At 38.9% G+C, this 21387-nt stretch overlaps 1 protein-coding gene across 1 annotated transcript; it reads left to right on the top strand.

The window, feature by feature from the left end:
• Nucleotides 1-3456: 3456 nt before the first annotated feature.
• On the top strand, nt 3457-12758 carry LOC117297576. Its single transcript, XM_033780676.1, has 2 exons — nt 3457-4081; nt 7567-12758. Exon 2 carries the CDS (start codon nt 7624-7626, stop codon nt 8710-8712), a length of 1089 nt encoding a protein of 362 aa, XP_033636567.1. The 5' UTR covers nt 3457-4081; nt 7567-7623; the 3' UTR covers nt 8713-12758.
• The last annotated feature ends 8629 nt before the right edge of the window (nt 12759-21387 follow it).

Below are 21387 nucleotides of genomic sequence, written 5' to 3'. Positions count from 1 at the left end.
AAGTATTTAGTATATTTTGAAAAAAACATTCCCTCTGAAGTAACTCTGAAGTAACGTAGTTTTTGAGAAAGAGGTAATTTCTCACTAAACTATTTGAATCTGAAAAAGACTTCAGGCCTAAAGCCTTTCTCCGGCGTCTGAAAGCACACACTTAATAATTTATTCGATGACCAATTGAGTCCAAAATAACACAGGTTTGTTATTTCATTCATATGTTGGGGGATACACCAAGTGAGAAAACTAGTCTATGACAATTACCAAAGGTGCCCTTAAAATTCCAGTGGATTTAAATTCCAGGCTACAACAAACACTTGACATAGAAGGGAACAGTTCTGGACACTAGTATATAGGTACAAATTTACACTTAGGACTATATAAAATAATGTCTTTGTTTTCACAACAGAACATCAATAAATAGCTGATCATTTCAAACTAACAAAATATAAGGCGAGACCCTAAAGTAATCAAGATTTAATAGGCGTCTTATTTTAATGTTTGGCGTTTCAGATCTGGTTCGTTTTATTCCACAGCACACTTTGCCTCCATGTTTCTGCTATTACGTAACGGCCTTCGCTGCTTGCCGTCCTACAAGGCCCGTGATAGAAACCTGTGGTGTACTGCTTCCCCTGGGACCATTAGGTGCACAGTGGTCACCTTGAAGGCCGAGAGATATTGCAAAATAGAAAAGCCAAAACAAGTTTTTATTGAAACGGCAAGAGCCTTTCTGTTCCGGGGATGTCAATGTCTTTCGTCAAAAAAAGAAACCAGTAGAGACTTTTTCAAAGTGGTGTATTTTAGTGTCTCTGGCATGTTGGTGCCAGTGAGCGCGTTTACTACATGCGGGATAGTAAAAATGGCCGAGCCATTAGACAAGTTAAGACATCAGAACGGTGAAGTATCTAAACTGCCTGTCTCGCTTAGCAAAAGATTACATTATTTTATTTATATAAAACCAAACTTAAGCAAGTTCTATAGTCGAAATATGGGTGTTTGGTAATGCTACTTGTTTAGAGTTATCAATTATGTAGATTTACTCTGTTAAATTAAGAACTGACCACGTTTTACTGCATGCAACATGGCATGCAATTTACGAAATACACAACTGTTCTAGTATCTTAACAGTCTCGCTAAGCAAAATATTGCTTTATGTTATTAATAAAACAAGTTACGCTGGTTATCAGTCCAAATGAATCGTGATGCGCCGTTGTTTTGATGTTTGCAAAGTGATCAATAACTATGATATGCCTGTGATTTTTTTCACAGAGCTCGGGAAAAAAAACATACAAACTTATATTCTTTATCCCCGGTGCAAATTTGACATCTATCAAATGTTATACTGACGTTATATAAAATTAAGATCTTTATTAACACATCTTTCAGCAGAGAACTGATCACAAATTAACATTGCACGGATTTCTACCTGGTAGTTCAAATCTCTTTTTAAACCACTTTATTTTGTTTCTGGGCGAATTGATAAAAATGGTGAACTTAAAATCATAAACACATGCCATTCCCAAGTGACCAGTTTGCTGTATGTGGAAGATTAATTAACATAGTTATTCGTGAATTTGAAATAAACAAAACAAACAGCTATTTGTATGTTGAATCTTCTTGTTGAAGACACGTCCTGCTCTGATCTCTGTCATTGAGTGGTGCCAGTCGCGTTGTATGATGATGTTTATCTTTGGCGAGTTCCAAGCTTGGCTTAAACGCGGAAACCTTAATCCAGAAATTGTGAACTGGTTGGATAGTGTGCACATCCGGTTTGGCACGTGGCAGTCGCTTGCCAAGGTTTGTCAACTACTTACACCGCAGGGAATTAGGATTTAAAAAAAAACCTCAAAACTCCTAAACCACAAGTCACTTTGGCCTACCAACCACAAACTTCTTGACCTGTCCGTCTCAATGACGTCATTGGAAAGGGTAGATTACCGGAAGGCGTTCATTTCTAAAATTGGTATCCTCAAAACAGTATAGGGTTTTTGCTGAAGTATATTATCAACGAACGTTTCAAAACATAGACGCTGTTATTTTATTGGAGTGTTCGAAGCTTTGTGTTGTGTTTAAAAAAAAACTATAAAGAGTAAACTTTATAGGGGTATAACCTCTTTGGGTTTTGGCTCTATGGGTAAAGAGCTAGTGGGTTTGGTCTTGACGTGTCGAACAGTATACTCTGCTCGTCTACAGGAGAAAAGAAAAGCTTTTCGAACCTAAGGGAATAGAGCATACTGTTGGACACGTCTTTTCAGAGCCAAAACTCCCTAAAAAGGGATTCAATACATCGTTTAATTTAGAGTATATTCTTGTTGCTGTTATATGTTTGCATTCAACTTGTTGTTTTCGGATTAAATTCACATTATTTGAACCCACCAGAAACTCACTGGGCGCTCGTACGTAGCTGGGCACACCCTGAATGCAGGGGTGTGGGTTCGAATTCCATCGGGTTGCCTGCGGTCAGGACTTGGTGTGCAGTGCTTACCACTTAATGCAGTGCTAATTAAGTTATTGTAGTAAAGTAATGGTTCAATTTTGTAAACTTTAATTTTGAGCTTATTATGGACTGCGGCAGTCAAAGTAAACAAAGGTGGTTTATGGCATTTTCTCTCGAGTATGACGGTACAAATTGCGTAAACGGTGAGCCGGTGTGCCCCTTTTAGACGGTCTGTAGTTATGTTAATCAGCCTAGGCTCAATACTAGTATGAACTACTGCGTCAAAATCAATGGGTATTCCCCCGCCTCCACTCTTCCCCCTTGCCCCCAAATGAGTTCGAAACAAGCCAACATGATTGAATGTTTCGACTACACCCCCTCCCCCGTGGACATGTCCCATGTACTCGAACGTTTAATATTAATCAGTGAGCTTTTACTTTAAGATAATGTTGTGGTGGGTATCGGTACAGACGGGACAAGACAAACCAAGAGAAACTGAATACTGGTAAAAAGTGATTTCAATTCAGTAATGTGATATATTTTGATATATAATTTCTTTACAGTGTCAGGAAGTGCCAGTCCACACGTGCTGGGTCAGCATGTCAGAATATGGTAGCGTGTGCTTAGTGGTTTCTACACACACTTCACTCTCGGCTATTATAACGCAGTTGATGTAGGGGCGGGGCTTAACACATCTTGGCACAAGCGTGCCTGCTGCCTGTTACCTGACCCCGTGCCACGCGTTCAGCTTAACGTACGCCACCCCCCGCTTGGAGAATGGTACAATCTGAGGCGCCCAGTGGTTTCTTGACGTAATTTGCATGAAGTGAGGTGGTCCACGCTTCTTCTTGCTGTACATTTCAGACATGCGCAGAGGGTCCCATTGCTAGTGATGCATGGTGTATGCCAATCAAGCCATCGTCGTGAGGCCAGCCAGCTAAATGCATCAACAAGTGGGTCCACGGATTCTTATAAAAGCTATCAGTGGGGCTTTACTCTTGAAGTAAGCTTTCTAGACATTTCAACCAAAGTCAACAAGTACGACATGGTTTAAACTGCTGCGGAATACATAAAGTATTGTAACCTTCTCGCTATAGTTTTCGACTTTAAGGAATTACAGCAGAGTTATGTACAATACAAGTGTACGTTGTCGGGTCTTATGAGTTTTTTGAAAAATCATCTTTTCGCGACGTAAATAAAAGCATCCATAATCATTTGCATATCAACTGTCAGATTGTGTGTAAACTGAACTGGACTTAGTCTGGTATACGGCGACATCTGAGTGAGGAGGAGTGGTGCATCTAACACGTGCCTTCATATCTGTGAGGCGGATTCCTCCTGGTATCCCGTCATCTGTGGGGTTTATCCCTCTCCTGGTATCCCGAGAGAATATTGGGCTCAACCGCTTTTGACTAAACTGCCCTGAGGTCTGTCACATCACGGACCAATGAGAAGGCTTGTATCGAGAAAGGCAAATACCTCCACACTGTGACCGTATCCTATAACTGGTACATATACTCAGTGGTGATCGCGTCAATTCCATCAATCTAGAGCAAGCTAACTCACGAGGAAACATTGCTGAGCTTTTTCAGAGCGATATCGAGCCAGAAGCTTTGCAAGCCGCCTAGGATTCAGTTCAGATCATTGAAGGTAAGAAGTTTGTTCACTTTTTGTTTGCGTAACTCTTGCCTTGTGTTACGTGTGTATTAACATTTTTTTATGAAACGCTGTTTTTCACTATTCCAATGTCGACACCATTGAGCCTTGGTGTGTGCAAACGAACTAATCCTCGACATCCAGTGCAAAAGTTTGCGGGAAATAAGTTTTTTTTTCCCTGTTCTTAAGCTGGCTTAAACACTTGCCTTTTTCATTTTCACATAATTACTTTCAATTGCCGAAATTGGTTCTTTCTTTTGAATGATGAATTGGTAAATAAAGGTTTTATTTGTGTTTTACTTTTTAAAAACTTGTACAATGATATTATGATTATGTTTTAAAGTTAACACATGGTGACTTAATCGAAAGGTATATAGACTTTGAATGTCTAAGTTATGGGATGAAGGTTATTTAACATAGCACATACTTTCTTTTCCCAGCGCAAAATATGGTTTTAAACTCACGTTATATGTCCACTTCGAATTGCTCTCAATAGCAACATTGAGCATTTTTCATTATCTTCGCTATTTTACTCAATATAAATTTGCTGGTAAATAAATAGATCCAACGTAATCAACTACCACTGTTGTGCATTTTAAGATCGCAGTTTTACTGAAGAACTTTCAATGGGATTGTCGCGTCTCTTACAATGTATAATGGTCTAATGCGGAAATGCTCATTGAGTTTTGCAATTCTAAAAAAAAATAAAGGAACAGTGCCCTGGAATATTGTGAACGTACTTTTGTTTCACGACCAGAGAAAGCAGGAAATTCATCAGGTCATACTAGGGCACTGATCGTTGCCATTCTAGTGAAATATCAATTAGAAATTGATACGATATCAATATAAATATCAATTAGAAATTAATAATGTAACCATGATTTGAAATTGCATTGAAATATCCATCCAAATAAAAGACAAGCTGTTTGGTTTGAACTTCAGTTTTATCAAGTCCATTTTAGGAGCCTATACTCACCAGTTCATTGTTCGCCTATTTTTTTTTTTTTTATTTTTTTTTTCTTGTCTTTACAATTTGTTCAACGTTAGTATAAAACTACGCCTGTATAATAATTGCTTTTTCTAATGTCTGTTTCGTATATCAATAACAAGATAGGCCCTATTTATTTTCTTAATTTTAAAATAGTTATCTATTTGTATTGGTAATAACCAAAATTAATACTAACAAATTTTCTTAGGCCTAACCTATTGATTTTTATTTTATTCTATGTTCCTGGGTGAGCAACTATTTGCCCTAAACAAAAATATACATGGCTTCATGTGTCATTTATCAATTTGCTGAATTAAACGGCTTTATGTGTGAAAATAGATAAGCAATAAGGCGTAAATTATTATGCGTTGACAAACGGCCTACCACCATTTGGAACTAGGCTGTTTGGTGAATGGTAATTGATACCTAAAGTTAAATTGCACGACAGGAAACCCCTTTGGTCAGGATTTCCTGACTATAGAGTGGATGGGTCCGTGGAGTTAAATGCAGCATTTTGCACGTGCAATAAAAGTGTGTGATAATTACAGGCAATTGTATCTCCTTTATGTTAATTACAATTGATGTAGGTTTGTTCTCAAAAAGCTCAAATTATTATTAGTATGTTTATAGTGATTTAACTCCATAAAAGAAAGATCAAAATAATACAGATTAAGGAAACCTTTAGCGTTTTCCTTCTTAGAAATTACGCGAAAGGATATACAGAATGAGTTTGCTATATACATTGTTTAAACGAAAGAGGTTTCAGCCCTAATTTAACCACCTGCAAACCATATCATATTTCGTTTCAAAAGGTAGAAGACTTTGCTTACTTATACTTCTTTCATCACATAACATTTTCACACAAGGAAGTATACTTTATGATAGTTTAAGCGCCATATAATATTTCAAACAAAATAGCTACAAGGAATACCAGAAAGTGAATTTACTATGAAATGTAATATTCCAGGAAACAAGAGAGCACCGTTCTTAAACGGAAGGTACACGTTTGGTAATTGTCAAAGACCAGTCTTCTCACTTGGTGTATCCCAACATAAGCATAAAATAACAAGCCTGTTAAAAGTTGAGCTAAATTGGTCTTCGAAGTTGCGAGAAAATGATGAGAGAAAAAACACCCTTGTTTGACGAATTTGTGTGCTTTCAGATAGGAATAAAAGATTTCTGGCTAGAAGTCTTTTATTATTTTAGTAACAAAAATTACCTCTTTCACAAAATCTATGCAACTTCAGAGGGAGTCGTTTCTCACAATGTTTTATAATATCAACAGCTCTCCATTGCTCGTTATCAAGTCAGTTTTTAAGTTTATATTTGTTTTGAGTAATTACCAAACGTGTACCTTCCCTTTAAATCGAATGTCCAGTTTATTAATGCGAAGTCTTATGATTCCATTTTTTTTTTTTTACTTATTAGAATCTGAAGAAAAAAAATGGAATATTGCGATTTAATCGGCCACTGAACCTAAGACCCAGATATCCATTTCCACAAACGCTCAATTTACTGACAAAGTATAGGACCTCCATTTCCGTGTGCAGAACAGTAACTTGTCAAAACGTGTCTGAGCACGCCCACACGGGTACCAATGTGGTATTTACCAAACCACTGTTTACCCCCCTACTGGTTTCTAGATCTAAAACAAAGTATGCACCAAAGTCGCATAGCAATTAGCGTAAAGCCTCTTTGTAAGTAAATAAAAAACCGTAACTGCATGATGCCTGTGAAATCAATGCTTTGTATTACAATTGTTCTATGGTATACCGAATGACCTTGTAAGCTATAGTTCGGTTAACATTTTATACAAATACTGACATAAACATCAACACACACACCGGTATTCGTATGACACAACAGAATAATAAACAAACTAGAAGGGCGTGTTTACGTCATCTTATTCAGATATGCTGTAGACAATTTAATCATGGAGCAACAAACTAGACATTTAGACACTTACACTGTTCTGTGTTATAGTTGATTTCATTGCGAGAGAATGATTATAGACCCTCTACCTAAAAGTAATGTAAGCGTGATATGCCAGGTGTTGCTTACCTGCTATTGTGGGAAATGATGGATTTATGAGCAAATCAAGAGTGGCCAAACATTGGTAATTAATTAAAAGAGGGGGGAAGAAATGTATTTGTAATCGAACAGATTGGGCACAATTTTCGTATAGGCACATCCCTACACAGAAAGCTTTTTAACTTTAACATTGGCGCATACTCAGAGCACATTTTGTGAGCCTTGCTTCGTGTGTTCTTTAGTATTACCAAGTGTTTGCACCTCCATAGTAGCCATTTTACACAAACAGCTGATTTCATTTCTGACATTCCTTTAAAGAGGCCTGAAGCTCTTGGCGTATTATGTCCGTGTTTATTTGCATCCGCGTGTCTTCGAAACTCCATGTAATTAAAACCTGGGTTGGTATATCTGATCTATGGAGCATGTATTAATGTACTTTGTCTTATCTTTTCTTGTCCAGGGGGTGTTAAGACGTACCTGGATAGTTGTATCTCAAGTCTGAGTTGGGTCATGAGCAATGGCCTCTGCGGTAGTAGCATCTAACCTTCTGGGAAGCATTGGTCGGGGACATGGAACTCTACCATCCCCTCAAGTGACAATGCCAGTCAGCCCTTCAGGAGCCAGTAGTGGATCATTGCTTGATCTGAGAGCCACGTGTCGGTCCGTGGCATCACCCAACACTCCAAGAGAGACGTTGACCTTCGCTCGTGCAGCAAGTCCCGAGGATAAGAAGGGACTGCTTCTCGGTCTGTCAACCAACAACATGGGGCCGTTGAGTATCAAGACACACCCACAAGGCATCACAGAGAGTTGTGTCTTGTCGCCTGTTTCACCGCATGGAGTTCTTGGTTCGTTGCCAACTCACTCAGACACTTCAAACATTGAACCAACTGCAAGAATGCAGAATTCCCCTCACGTTACCTGGACATACCCAACAGTGGTCAATTCTTCACCGACCACACAAGGATTTTCCGAGCTTCAAAACAACTCCACGTTTACAATTCACCCGAGGAGTCAGAACGTATTCTGCAATGTCAGACAGACCGGGTTTGCGCCTCTCATGGAGCGCACCGGTCCCACCAAGGTGGTTCGCCGTATCTTCACCAACAGCAGAGAGCGATGGAGGCAGCAGAACGTCAGCACTGCTTTCTCGGACCTTCGCAAAGTGCTTCCCACTCACCCAATCGACAAGAAACTCAGCAAGAATGAGATCCTCCGACTCACCATCAGATACATCAACTTCCTCACAGATCTTCGGGATGAACAGATGGCTGAGGATGCCAAAATGAATGGCGATGGGATGGAGACGTCTGAATGCTTACCTACCCTCAGTAATGTGCACTGTAAGCAGGACAGACTCAACAACAACAATCCACACAATACAATCCAGAACACTAGATCCTCAGTATGCCGTCAAACGGCGCGTCCAAGAGGTAGCAGAAGCTCCTCCGAGAGTGGTATCGGCGATACAGAAAGCCTGTGCGGTAGCGCTGGGAGTATTTGTGATAGCCATGGTAGTGTATACTTCAGTGATGATAATGTTGGGTCGGTTGATTCTTCTGCTTGGTTTTCCTCCCCAGGAAGCAATCAGAGTACCGGTATGTAGAAGTAGCAAGTTTGTGAAACTCAAAACTTGCAATAAATAAATCATTTATGTTAGGCTTATCTATAAAAAGTGAGCATGATCAGCATTGTTGGTAAAGTTTGCTCACAAACTCAAGCACAAATTCAAACTTAAATGTATGATTTGCGTTTATATTGAAAAGAGTTCAAAAAACACACTATACACCTATAAGTGAAAAATGTTGGTCACTAAATATTGGTATTTTGGTTTTGCCCGGGATATTGTGCACCTGTTCTTAATACATTCGAGGTAACAACTGTGCGCTCAAAATGTTGGGCAATTCTCTCCCACATAGTTCTTCCATCAGGGATATTTCCATGGCCAATTGGTGACGTATGCAAAATATAAGATTTCAGATTAGAAAGTGTCAACTTTGATTGATAAAAATACCACACATGTATCCCCCTATAGCTTTAACAGCGTTTCATATGTTGGAGTGTTACGAGAGCCAATTAAATCTGGCAACGGGAACGAGAAGGAAATGTACATAGCAGCTTTAGTGCGTCATCTCACTCTTTTAAAGAGGAGGAAGTCATTTTAAATTGCAAGTTTGACAAAGTATGTTCAACCTGTGACAAGCTATGTTGAGATTAACACAAAGTTTCATTAGTTATTATGAGAAAATGAAAGTAAAAACTGACATTTACATTTGAGGCATAATGGCTGTTTTTAAGGCCTGGACCCAATTACATAGATCTGTTTATGCACAAATTATTGCTTACAAAGTCAGCATAGATGAGCAGGATACCAGCCACTATTCGTGAATATGGGATGGCAGTTTGGCTGGTAACCATATTCTGGTAAGCATAATGTGCATGTTGGCATGGTTTGAGCTAGTACTGAACCACATCATGCTTATTGTTCATACTCTCCACTCTTTTCTTCTCTCTGCCTTCGTCCTTGCGTATTTTCGTCCAGTCAGCTCAGGTTTATTAACATCAATTTATCAACAACACTGCTTGTTATAGTAATACAAACAAATGTGCACCAAATTGTATGAATGACATTTCACATGTTTTCCTTCATCAAAGCAGTGACATTACAAATTTCACTCTATTGATACCGGTGCATTAATACGGTAATTTAAATTAAAGTGCCTTATCATACAAACTGTTTCTTGTGTCAAGCTAAAACTACACTTGAATTTTCTTTTCTCAGATACATTATTGGAAGGAATTATAATAGTTTGGATTAATTGCTAAGATTACTGTAAAAAAGAAATTCTTTGCTTAGGGAATAATATTTTACTGATAATGCCGAATCTCTATTGTTACTGGAATCGTGGCGTTCTCGTATAACTATATTTTGTATTATTGTTATTCTGATAAGTTTGCAAGATGAATTTACTAATTCGTATCTGCAACATAACGCCGTCCCATACATTGGGTTGTTTAAACAATGTTTATAAAAAAAATGCTGAATATTTGCCGTCCAAATTTTGTACATGTAAACTATAGGGAGATTCAATGATACTTTTGTAATGTTTATGTAAATTAGATTTTCGGGCAATGTGAAGAGACAAGAGAAGCATGTCACAGCATGTGTTACATGTCACATGTTAAAATGGTTGTGTTTAGTGGCAAGGAATACAAAGTGAAATGTAAACATTAACACCAGCTGAAAACCAAACATTTATCTTGACCTTTTGAACATCAAAAACACACATTTTGCCGCAAACTGAGCTCCAATTCAGCAAACTCCACACTGGAAAAAGGTCGTTCTCTGTAGATTCAACTTTGATTTACAAATCAATTTCGGTTTGGCTCTGCATTAACATTTCACCTTGTATAGCAATGTATGACATATGCAAATGTAATATTTGGTGTTCCTGTGGGACAGGTTGTACTATTGGTTTGAATGATAGACCATCTGTGATTTGATTTTTTAGGTGACTGAGGAATTAAACTCACAAGTGGTAATTGGTTTATATACTTCAGGTAAAATGATAAAGTTTGCGAAGTGGTCAATGCTCCTTGGGCTCCGATAACCCGATCAAGGGGTTGGGGGCTAATACAAAATCAGTGTTATGAAGACCGTAGGGGTAAATATGGTCGAAGTGGTTGAAGTATCGGTCTATAAGTAGGAGATGTTGGCGGTAAAACCATTGGATATCTCTGGGTAGTGCTTGGTTCTTTACCACCGGTTCTTTTGAGAACCATTCATAAGGAGATATTCATATGGTGTTACCGCATCAATCTCTTTTGGGTAGTGTTGGTTTAAACCACTGGGTCTTTTCAGAACAAATACTCAAATCAAAAGAGGTACTGATATGGTGTTACCCAACACAGTCTCTTTTTGGTAGTGTTGGTTTTGTACCACCGCGGTGGTTCTCAAAACCAATACTCGACAGAGATGTTCCTATGGTTTTACCGCAAACCTCTCTTACGTAAGAACATTTGTTGTATATTTTATTTAGTGAGTAAAGTTGAGTTTGTTGTCGTGGCAAATCATTATATGGTGCATTGGCATGCACTGTACACAAAATGACGCCGACAGCCGATCCAAAATGTTTGCGGGGGTTTGGGGCACGCGCTTGATCCTCACCAGAGTGCATGCAGCGTGTGGTTTAAGTGGTGTTGTGCACGTGCCACAGCCCTTCGCCCGTCATCGCTTTCTTGGCAGCTCATAAATAATCGCAGGTAATTTCAACAGGTTGGAGGTCAGCCAGTGCGCATGTAGAGACCATGGGGGTTGGGGGTTATTCGTAAACACTCTGGTTTTGGGGGGCTGAATGGCTCGGATAGTTACTCCTGTTATATTACTGGAATTACATGTGGAGACAGAACATTTGAAAAGTTGACTGATTGACTTTTACTTGAAATGTTTAGTGGTTCGATAGACAAGGGGCTAATTCGGGTACGTTTTAGTCAACCATTACCCGCCTGGTTGTTTCACTACCAAAAAAAGCTAAATGATAACCATAAAGGCTAAATTCAAAAAGCAGACTGATATTTTACTTCAAACGTTGAGTGGTTGGATAGACGAGGGGTCTGTTTAGTCAACCATGACTCCAAGATTATTCCTAACAAACATGAAACAAAAAAATATACACAATTTGAAGACACAAAAGGTTAAGTAATTTGAGACCACTTATGTATTGTTATACCGTCCAAACGTAATTTAATATTCAAGTTTTAAGAAGAAGATGTGCTCCATGGTTCAGGTGGGCAATTATACGCGATACACGAGGACATTCAGTTGTCCATGTATAAATTTACTATTGCGCATAATGTAGAAGTATTCTATACTAATGTTCAAGTGTTAACAAATGTCAGACTGTTAGAATTCTTTCTGCGGTCAGTGAGGGTGGACAATGTGTAAAGTTTAAACTTGTATAGACGATGTTGTTTTGTTAGGTCTTTTATTTTTAATCAAAGTACATATTTAATAGAGTTGTTATTTTGATTAAGTTATTATAATTTTCAGATTATTATAAACAATATAAATGATACTTGTGTTCTTTATTCATGGTTTTTTTCATATGGTTTCGCTATGGGCATAAACACATGAATATTTACCCAGTCATATAGTAGACCTGAGGTCAATTTCGCCAAGATAGTCCTAAAAGGACTGGTCCTAGGAGTTTTTAAAATCTAACGTCTAGCACTAAGGTAGGACGAGTTACTCGAGATAAGACTAGTCCTAAACTCTCTGTGAAATCCACCCCTGTATAGTTGTGTGGTCATATTGGTGTTAACGACTGAGCAACCAAATTATGAATGAAATGTTACCTATAACCACAAACCTTTCCTTTGCAAAGTCACGGATGTCAGTTTTGCTAGCCAGTGGTTGAGCAAATTGTGATGGCCATTGGTGTTGCAATTATTCATTATTGATCACCTAATAAGACGCAATACTAAGAGTGAACGGAAGACACAGTGAAAAGGTGCCGTCCTTTTAATGCAAAGTGATGAAAATGATATGGCGTCATTACAGCCATACATGGCCGTCCAAACATGGGCCCAATTTCATAGAGCTGCTCAGAAAATACTGCTGAACAGTTTTTTGCTCAACAGAAATGAGCAGGATACCATTCACAAAATAGTGCATGTGACATGTTAGTTTGGCTGGTACTCTTATTCTGGTAAGCATGTTGTGCTTGGCTACTTGGTGATTCATAAACAATTGTGCATCAGATGTGATTTTGCCCGTGGTTTGCAGTTGAGTAGCATTATTTACAAATCCATCCAATTTCAATTATAACGTAAGCATTGAAATCTTGAAATTTTTACAGGCCAGTTGAAGAGGAAATGTCGGTTGGGACCATAATAATAAAACTCACACCTGTATAAGGAACCATTTTGAAACTCATCCTGTATAGTGAACCATTTTGGAACTCCTTCTATGAAACTCCTTTCTGTTGTTGAGGGAACCATAATTATTGGAACTCATTTCTTTACCTGTTTACTGTTTAGCATGTTTAACATGACAACAGAGTTTCTGTGCTGGGCTGTGCTATAATTACTATTTTAGTCTTCTCGTTCACTATTGTAATGAATTTAAGAAGTAGAGAATGTCATCTGACAATGTTTTAATCTTTGTGCTTTTAAGTTGTTGGGCTGGTCCCGGATTGTTTTTCTCTAGAATTATAACTTTGTACAAACGTAATTTTGTTTATAAAGGTGTTTGTGTTAATAATTGCCTTTAACATGTTGCAGAAAAAGGTTGATCAAATTGAGAAACTGTTCCCCTCAAAACGTTCATTTAAATCTTAAATTCAAAAGAGGGTCAACAGTTGTCTAAATTTAAAAGGTTGGTATAATTTCTGCTGGTGACTGTAGACCATGGCCTGCCTTAGAGCTAACATTTCTTGCTCATGAATAAGTTTCATTATTCATTGATTATTAATGAAACAATGCTGTGTGAGCGATATGCCAGCTGTGCCCAATTTCATTGAGCTGCTTCAGAAGAATTGTTTGACACATTTCTGCTTAGCAGAAATGAGCAGGATACCAGTCATAAAAAAAGTGATGGTAGTTTGACCGGTAACCTTATTCTGGTAAACATTGTTGTGCTTAGCTGTTTTTGTGGCCAAGCAGCTCTTTGAAATTGGGTCTAGGCACTAAGTTCGCACTGCATAGCCTTTCTGTAATATATTTTTGTAATATTGACAATTACGAAGACATCTCTGTTTTCAGTTTTGTAAATATATTTTGATAATGCTGATAAAGCATTCGTCCATAGATGACATTCCTTCGTATATAGTACATTATAATCAATAGTCCGCCCGTTTACTATCTTTGCTTGTACAAACTTTAGATGCCAGTGTTAATGCTTGCTGTACATTCCGTCACACTATGAACTGTAGAGTCTGTTATTCGTCATTTGTATTAAAACAATAAAAGAAAAACAACAATATAATTTGTCATTCATCTGTGTTTCTTTGTTTTTAGGTGTTGCCTCACAAAGATATTGAAAAGTACAATGTGCTCTTTCTGGAAATGTTTTTATTTTCTTTATTTCTTGTTGACTATGTTTAACTGTTTATCAGCAAGAATATCATTAAGAACACCTGGAAAATAATATCGAAGTCTTATATAGCGCACGTATCTACCAAACAAGGTACTCATGGCGCTGAGTATACACAAAAAACTTTCACAAAGATAGGTTATTGCAGTGATTAATTATGAGACCCTATTATTTAGCACCTACATAAGGGTTTACAAGGTGCTACTGCGCATCGTCAGCCACAGCCAGGAACACCGGGGCGAACCCCTTCTCTTTTCGATAAGTGCACTGGGTTCTTTTACATGTGTTATACAACACATGGGACCAACGGCTTTACGTCCCATCCGAAGGACGAAGCAATGGTTAAATGTCTTGCTTAAGGACACAAGTGTCACGGCTGGGGATTCGAACCCACACTCTGCTGATCTGAAACAATGCCGTCGATTTCACAAAACTCTTCCTAACTTAAGACTAATCTTAGGACTTAAGACGTGTCCCATCCCTGCACTGTAGCATGCAGACCTTAAGATTAATCCTAAGTTAGGAAGAGTTACTCGTCCTAACTCGAGATAAGACGAGTCCTAACTCTTTGTGAAATCAACGGCAGAGTCTGAATTCGGCTCTTAACCGCTCGGCCATGACACTTCTACACGTTCTTGGTTGTACTGCTGAAGAAAACCAAGGGAAAACGGTTTAGGCCCTGAAATATGGGTTTCTTTTGATTATTTAACGATTTAGTGTAGGGTCTTCGAACACTTTGTTCTTGATTTGAGAATTGTTTCAGTCGGAACTATTTGTCTCAGGAGGTTTGGTATCAAAACAGACGTTCATATCAACGAGCTTTCAGATTTTTAAATTAAATAATTTTAGATATCAACATAATAAAAACCACATGGGAAAGAAACTGACTGGGTAAGTTTTAAAATGGTTTGGGGTTGAACAGAGAAAAAGTTTTATTCGATTACGTATGTTGATACAATAAGTGTGATACTCCATGCGATGACAAATAAAATGCATTCATTATTGCCAAATTATTCAAAAGCTGGTGGCATAAATCCATAAGACCATTTCTGCCATAATCGTTAAAGTCAGTGGACACTATTGTAATTACTCAAAATAATTATCATCATAAAACCTCTCTTGATTACGAGTAACGGGAAGAGGTTGATAGTATAAAACATTGTGAGAAACAGCTCCCTCTGAGGTGACGTAGTTTTCGAGAAAGAAGTAATTTTCCACGAATTTGATTTCGAGACCTCAAGTTTAGAATTTGAGGTCTCGAAATCAAGCATTAGAAAGCACACAACTTCGTGTGACAATGATGTTTTTTTTCTTTCATTAATATCTCGCACCTTCGATGACCGATTGAGCTCAAATTACCAATAGTGTCCACTGGCTTTAAGGCCGGTTTGGGTATAGTTTTAAGATGGTACACTGACTTAACTGTGCAATAGTGGTAATGGTACAGCAATGGTCTAATAAAATATAGGAGAGGAAGGAGATTGGAACACGAATCTAGCTAGAAAAGCAGACACTCGTTAAAAAAAACTCAGTTAATAAATAATTCATCAACACGTCATGACACGTGTCTGTGGGCGGAGGATTTGTTTACTCACTTTGCGAAACCAGAAGGTTGGCGAAGAGGGCGGGAGTGAGCCCACACTTAGACTGGGCCCCTGTCTTTATCCGTAAGGATAAACGAGCCTCGAAGTGTGACGTCAGATGCTCAGGCTAGCCCACACTCTGCTGAACAGAAACACAAGAGCTTGAGTTCGGTGCTCTTATCCGCTCGGCCACGACACCCCAGTTTTGTTCAAAGCTCTAGAAAATCTTGAGCACGATTTAGAGTGTCTGAAACCTGGACTGTATTAACGAAAAAAGGGTGCCCTGCCAACCTGATCATCCCGGAACATGGACTAGGATGGGAAAGAGGTTGGGAAGGTTGGGAAGGGAGACAGCTATTTGTAAAGAGATGAGATGGGGGAGCGAGTGAGGAGAGCAGGTTGAAGAGGGACAGGTGTTAAACACCGGGGCCAGACATAGACGTGTAGTCTTTAATAACTGATAGATTATAAAACCTGTTAAGTTAAACAGCTTAACATTGGCCTTGTAGCGGACTTTACAGCAAAGATATCAAGCCTTGATGATAGGGTGCAGACAGGTATGGGAGGGGTCTAATTAACTCGACCTTATCCCTTAAACACCGGCATACAGTCACCTGTTCTACAGGTTCTGTTACTTTTTTGACAACCATTCTGGGTACAAGTTCCTCAGGCACCTATACAAGAGTTGCAAGGTACTTGCGAGTCAGTTACCAGGGGTCGGTGAATGAGTTCGCCTTTTCCTAAGTCTGTCAACCTCTGATAATACGTAGAGCACTGATAATATGATAGCGTTAGCGATTGAAGACGTATAAAGTTCACGCATTTATTGGAGCGCACCACCTTCAAGCGCATGATGTTGTTCACTTTCAAGAACCTCTAGGTAGCAGTGAAGTGAACGAAATCTATTCTAAGCTTTTAAACTTTTGGAAAACAAGTACTAAGGGTTGGTTGTGATAGTGTTGAAAGCGTATTGGAATAGTTGAGGAAAACGATAATTTTCACCGTCGTCTTGCTTTTTATTTCAAAATTGGAGCGCTGCACGGTTGCAAGGCCGCTCTACCGCCTTGTAAATTGTTTCGTCTTGTTTATGTCTCCTGTTGATTTTTAACCTCCAAGATTTGTGTGTATGTCCTTTTAATCTTGTAAAAATACTGTATCATAGTTGCAATTCAGTTTTTATGCTGTGATGGCTATTGTCAACAAACCTTTTATCTATCTATATATCTATCTATCTATCTATTGAACGGGTTAGTTTATAAGAAAACAAAATATTTTGTATAGAGATCCTTTGTTTTCACTTTTCTGTGTTGTTCTCGGTCTCCAATGAAGGCATGCAATACAAGTGAACTAGACTAAACAGTTTACATCACCTATCCTAAATTTTTCTACAAGAGCTGTGTTCGAATAGCAAAGTTTTTAAAAGACAAAATTGTACTGGATTCAGAAGTCACAGAAGTAAGGAAAATCGCAAACGTTGTCTGGTCTCAGCCGCTGGCAAAAGCCTGAGAAGTAAGGAAAGTCGCAAACGTAGTCTTGTCTCAGCCGCTGGCAAAAGCCTGAGAAGTAAGGAAAGTCACAAACGTAGCCTGGTCACACAGCCGCTGGCAAACACCAAAGCTCGACTTGTTCAAGTGTGACAAGTGTTTCCTTCGTTTTCTGTTTTTCCGGCCAGAAACCAGTATCAACCCCCCTGACGAAATAAAGGCAAGTTCCTGACACTCGGTACCTTGCACTGTAAAGACTGTAAATACAGTATTGCATAGCTATTCATTGAAAGGATGGAGGGGGTTTCCGAGAGTTCACATGTAGTGACGAACCACTAAACAGCCCCCCCCCCCGCCCACCACCACCACCTACACCAATGATGTCATCGCCCCACTTGCCCCCTCCCCTCCTCCCTCCCCAAATGATTTTACCTGGATACGCCACGACTCGTTGAACCTGCCAAAGAATTCGCTAATCTTTCGAATCTAGTTTTTAATGAATAGTGACGTTAACAAATTGTATAGAGGGCGCTCTTCCGCTTTAACATGTACCGTATAGCATTGTTTCTGGCGACTTCGGAGTGGAAAGGAAACGTGATTAGCGTATCAACACCGTCCGAAGGTGTGGTCCATTGGGCTAAAAAATAAAAACTGAAAATAACAAAGCAACATTTTACTGCCTGGGGAAAATAAAACTGTTTGTCAGTTTTGCCTGGGATGCAAAAAGTGTTTCGAATAATTAAATTTGACTCCAAAAGGTGCAATAAGTGGTTGAAACAAGAAACTAGTTTTATTAAATGTTTATGCAAACCATTACCGTCTGACGGGCCATCTTGTTGTGATTGAGATATACAGCCTTGATATTTTTTGTTATGTACGAGAGTTACCCAGCAGAGCCCATATGTTTAGCTGTAGATAGGGCTCCTTTGCCACATGTGTTACAAGAGGCCAAGACATTTTGAGGTCTGAGATAAGAACATTTCGAAACCCAAGTGCCGGTGGTGCGTAGGCAACCCGTTTCCTTACATACAAACAGGAACACCCAATCAAGGTTTTAATTCGGGCAAGAATTGAAAATTTGGCGGCAACGGAAGGCAACGTCACAAACACGGTTTTGTTCACGGGAGCTAGCCCCTGCTAACCTAAAAACAGCTTTCGCAGTTTGGTGATTTGCCGACATTTTACCCAGAGTTATTTCTGACGATGAAAATCAGTTCGCTCTTCTTAAAGGAGGGCAGGTTATACCCTCCCCTTTTTCTTTCTCCACTCCCCGCCCCTTTTAAAAAAGACGTATGAGACTAAAGGGTAATCCGTGTTCGATCCACTATTACCATGCTTCATTGCAACCGTTTCCTCTGTCTGAGATGGTCCCAATCTTTATGACGAGCGGGAATAAGTTTTTATTAATTACAAAAATCCTCTCTCTTGTTAAAATCAAACTTAAAGACACTGGACACCTTTCGTAATTGTCAAAGACCAGTCAACTCACTTGTTGTATCTCAACATAAGCATAAAATAACAAACCTGTGAATATTTGAGCTCAATCTGTCATCGAAGTTGCGAGATAATAATGAAAGAAAAAACACTATTGCCACACGACGTTGTGTGCCTCAAATTCTAAATCTGAGGGCTCGAAATCAGATTCGTGGAAAATTACTTCTTTCTCGAAAAACGTCACTTCAGAGGGAGTCATTTCTCAAAATATTTTATACTATCGACCTCTCCCCATTACTCGTTACCAAATCAGGTGTTATGCTAATAAATTATTTTGAGTAATTACCAATAGTGTCCACTGCCTTTAATATTTCGTAAAAATAGAAGTATAGACAAACGTATTATTAACTCAACGGTGATTTTGCCTGCAGTCTGCTGGTTGCCAAAACGGCAGAAACTAACTGCAAATGAGAATCCATCCGATTAGCGCATTTCGACCTGAAGGCACTGCAGCCGTCGATTTCACAAAACTCTTTCTTACTTAAGACTAATCTTAGGACTTAGGACGAGTCTCAACCCTGCACTGTAGCATGCAGACCTTAAGATTAATCCTAAGTTAGGACGAGTTACTCGTCCTAACTCGAGATAAGACGAGTCCCAACTCTTTGTGAAATCGACGGCTGGCGGCCTTACACTTTCGTGTTGTACTACAGTGAAGAGTACAGAGGAAGAGTCCTATATAGGGCTAGGCAAATTATGAACTCTACTGTGAAACCCAAGTAGATCAATTCAAATGCGTTATTATGCACAAAAAAGGCTTCAGGTGGCCTGATTTTGAGTGAGAAATTACCTCTTTCTCAAAAACTACAACAGAGGGAGCCATCAATTCTCACAATGTTTTTGTACAATCAACAGCTCTCCATTGCTCGTTTACCAAGTAAGTTTTATGCTAACAATTTCTTTGAGTAAATACCAATAGTATCCTTACAATGTGTTTAACCCTTTGTTAAAGGCAGTGGACACTATCGGCAATTACTCAAAATAATTTTTCGGATAGAACCTTACTTGGTAACGACTAATGGGGAGATGTTGATTGTATAAAACATTGTGAAACAACGGCTCCCTCTGAAGTAACATAGTTTTCGAAAAAGAAGTAATTATCAACTTCGTGTCAAGGGTGTTTTTTCTTTCTTTATTATCCCACAACTTCGACGACCGATTGAGCTCAAATTTTCACAGGTTTGTTATTTGATGCATATGTTGAGATACACCGAGTGAGAAGACTGTTCGTTGTCAATTATACCATAGAGCTTATCTTCGCAAAAGCTGGTAAACTGTTTTTTTTCAGCGGCCATGAAATCCTCATGGCATTGTTTTACAAATAAAAATGCCTGTCCCTCATTAATGACCTTGAGAAATATTGGACCCAAACTAATCCTCATGTGGTCTATCTTTATACATTTTTGCTTCTGGCTGTTCATGATGCATAATGTAGGGTCCTATGACATTTCATTTTCGGTGTTAATATAGATTAAAGTCTTAAGACTGTCTTTATCTGCCATTACCAACCCCGGATGCATACGAAGTTCCGAGAACTGACGAAAGCTTTCATGGCATGGCTTTCTGTATTAATAGAACCTTGTTCCTGCATCACGAAGAGGAAGGAGTAAAACTCATTGCTATTAACATTGTTTTGGGGCAAAGTGATTTGTAAGACATCGTAGATTAACACTCAAAGGCATCTGGTTTTAGTGAATTGCACTCCAAACTATGACGTCAGTTTTGCACAGAATACCCTACTGTCAGACAAACAATTCAGCGCTTACGCAATCACTGCATCAGGAGTAAGGAGTAAAACTCATTGCTGTTAACATTGTTTTGGGCAAAGTGATTTGTAAGACATCGTAGATTAACACTCAAAGGTATCTGGTTTTAGTGAATTGCACTCCAAACTATGACGTCAGTTTTGCACAGAATACCCTACTGTCAGACAAACAATTCAGCGCTTACGCAATCACTGCATCAGGAGTAAGGAGTAAAACTCATTGCTGTTAACTTTGTTTTGGGCAAAGTGATTTGTAAGACATCGTAGATTAACACTCAAAGGCATCTGGTTTTAGTAAATTGCACTCCGAACTATGATGTCAGTTTTGCAAAGAATACCCTACTGTCAGACAAACAATTCAGTGCTTACGCAATCACTGCATCAGGGGTGGTTTCAGTACAAACAAATTCGCGCGCAAAACGTTCGTGAAATTTGACACGTTTGTTTTTAGCATTGCACTCGGATCATACTTCTTGCAAATGCGAAACGGATTTTTACGTCAGAGCCCTGTATTGCAGCGACTGTTTTGCAGGGGTTGAGCAAAGTTCAACTGTTGAGAATTTGTGCTGTCAGAATTCATATCTCATTTTTATTTGCAGACCAAACCGGGCTTAAAAGTGTGAATCGGGCTTTAGAACTGTGACATTCGCGCGCAAATGTTCGTGAAATTGATCATGTTTATCTGAGATTCAGGAACTCAGCTTCTATTTTTAGCATAATATAACCCATGGTGTGCTAGTACAGCTTTATAACGTAATCTAAAGATGAGAAGATGAACGGCAAACTGCACTTTTAAATGATTCTTGCACGGCAGAAGTGCGGCAATTAAAATGGATCGGTAGTTATTTTAAAGCCATTATAC

Source organism: Asterias rubens, chromosome 12 (assembly GCF_902459465.1).
Source record: "Asterias rubens chromosome 12, eAstRub1.3, whole genome shotgun sequence".
In the NCBI taxonomy this organism is placed as follows: domain Eukaryota; kingdom Metazoa; phylum Echinodermata; class Asteroidea; order Forcipulatida; family Asteriidae; genus Asterias; species Asterias rubens.
Note: the sequence above shows the minus strand (reverse complement) of the source record. Positions and strands in the feature narration are given on the sequence as shown.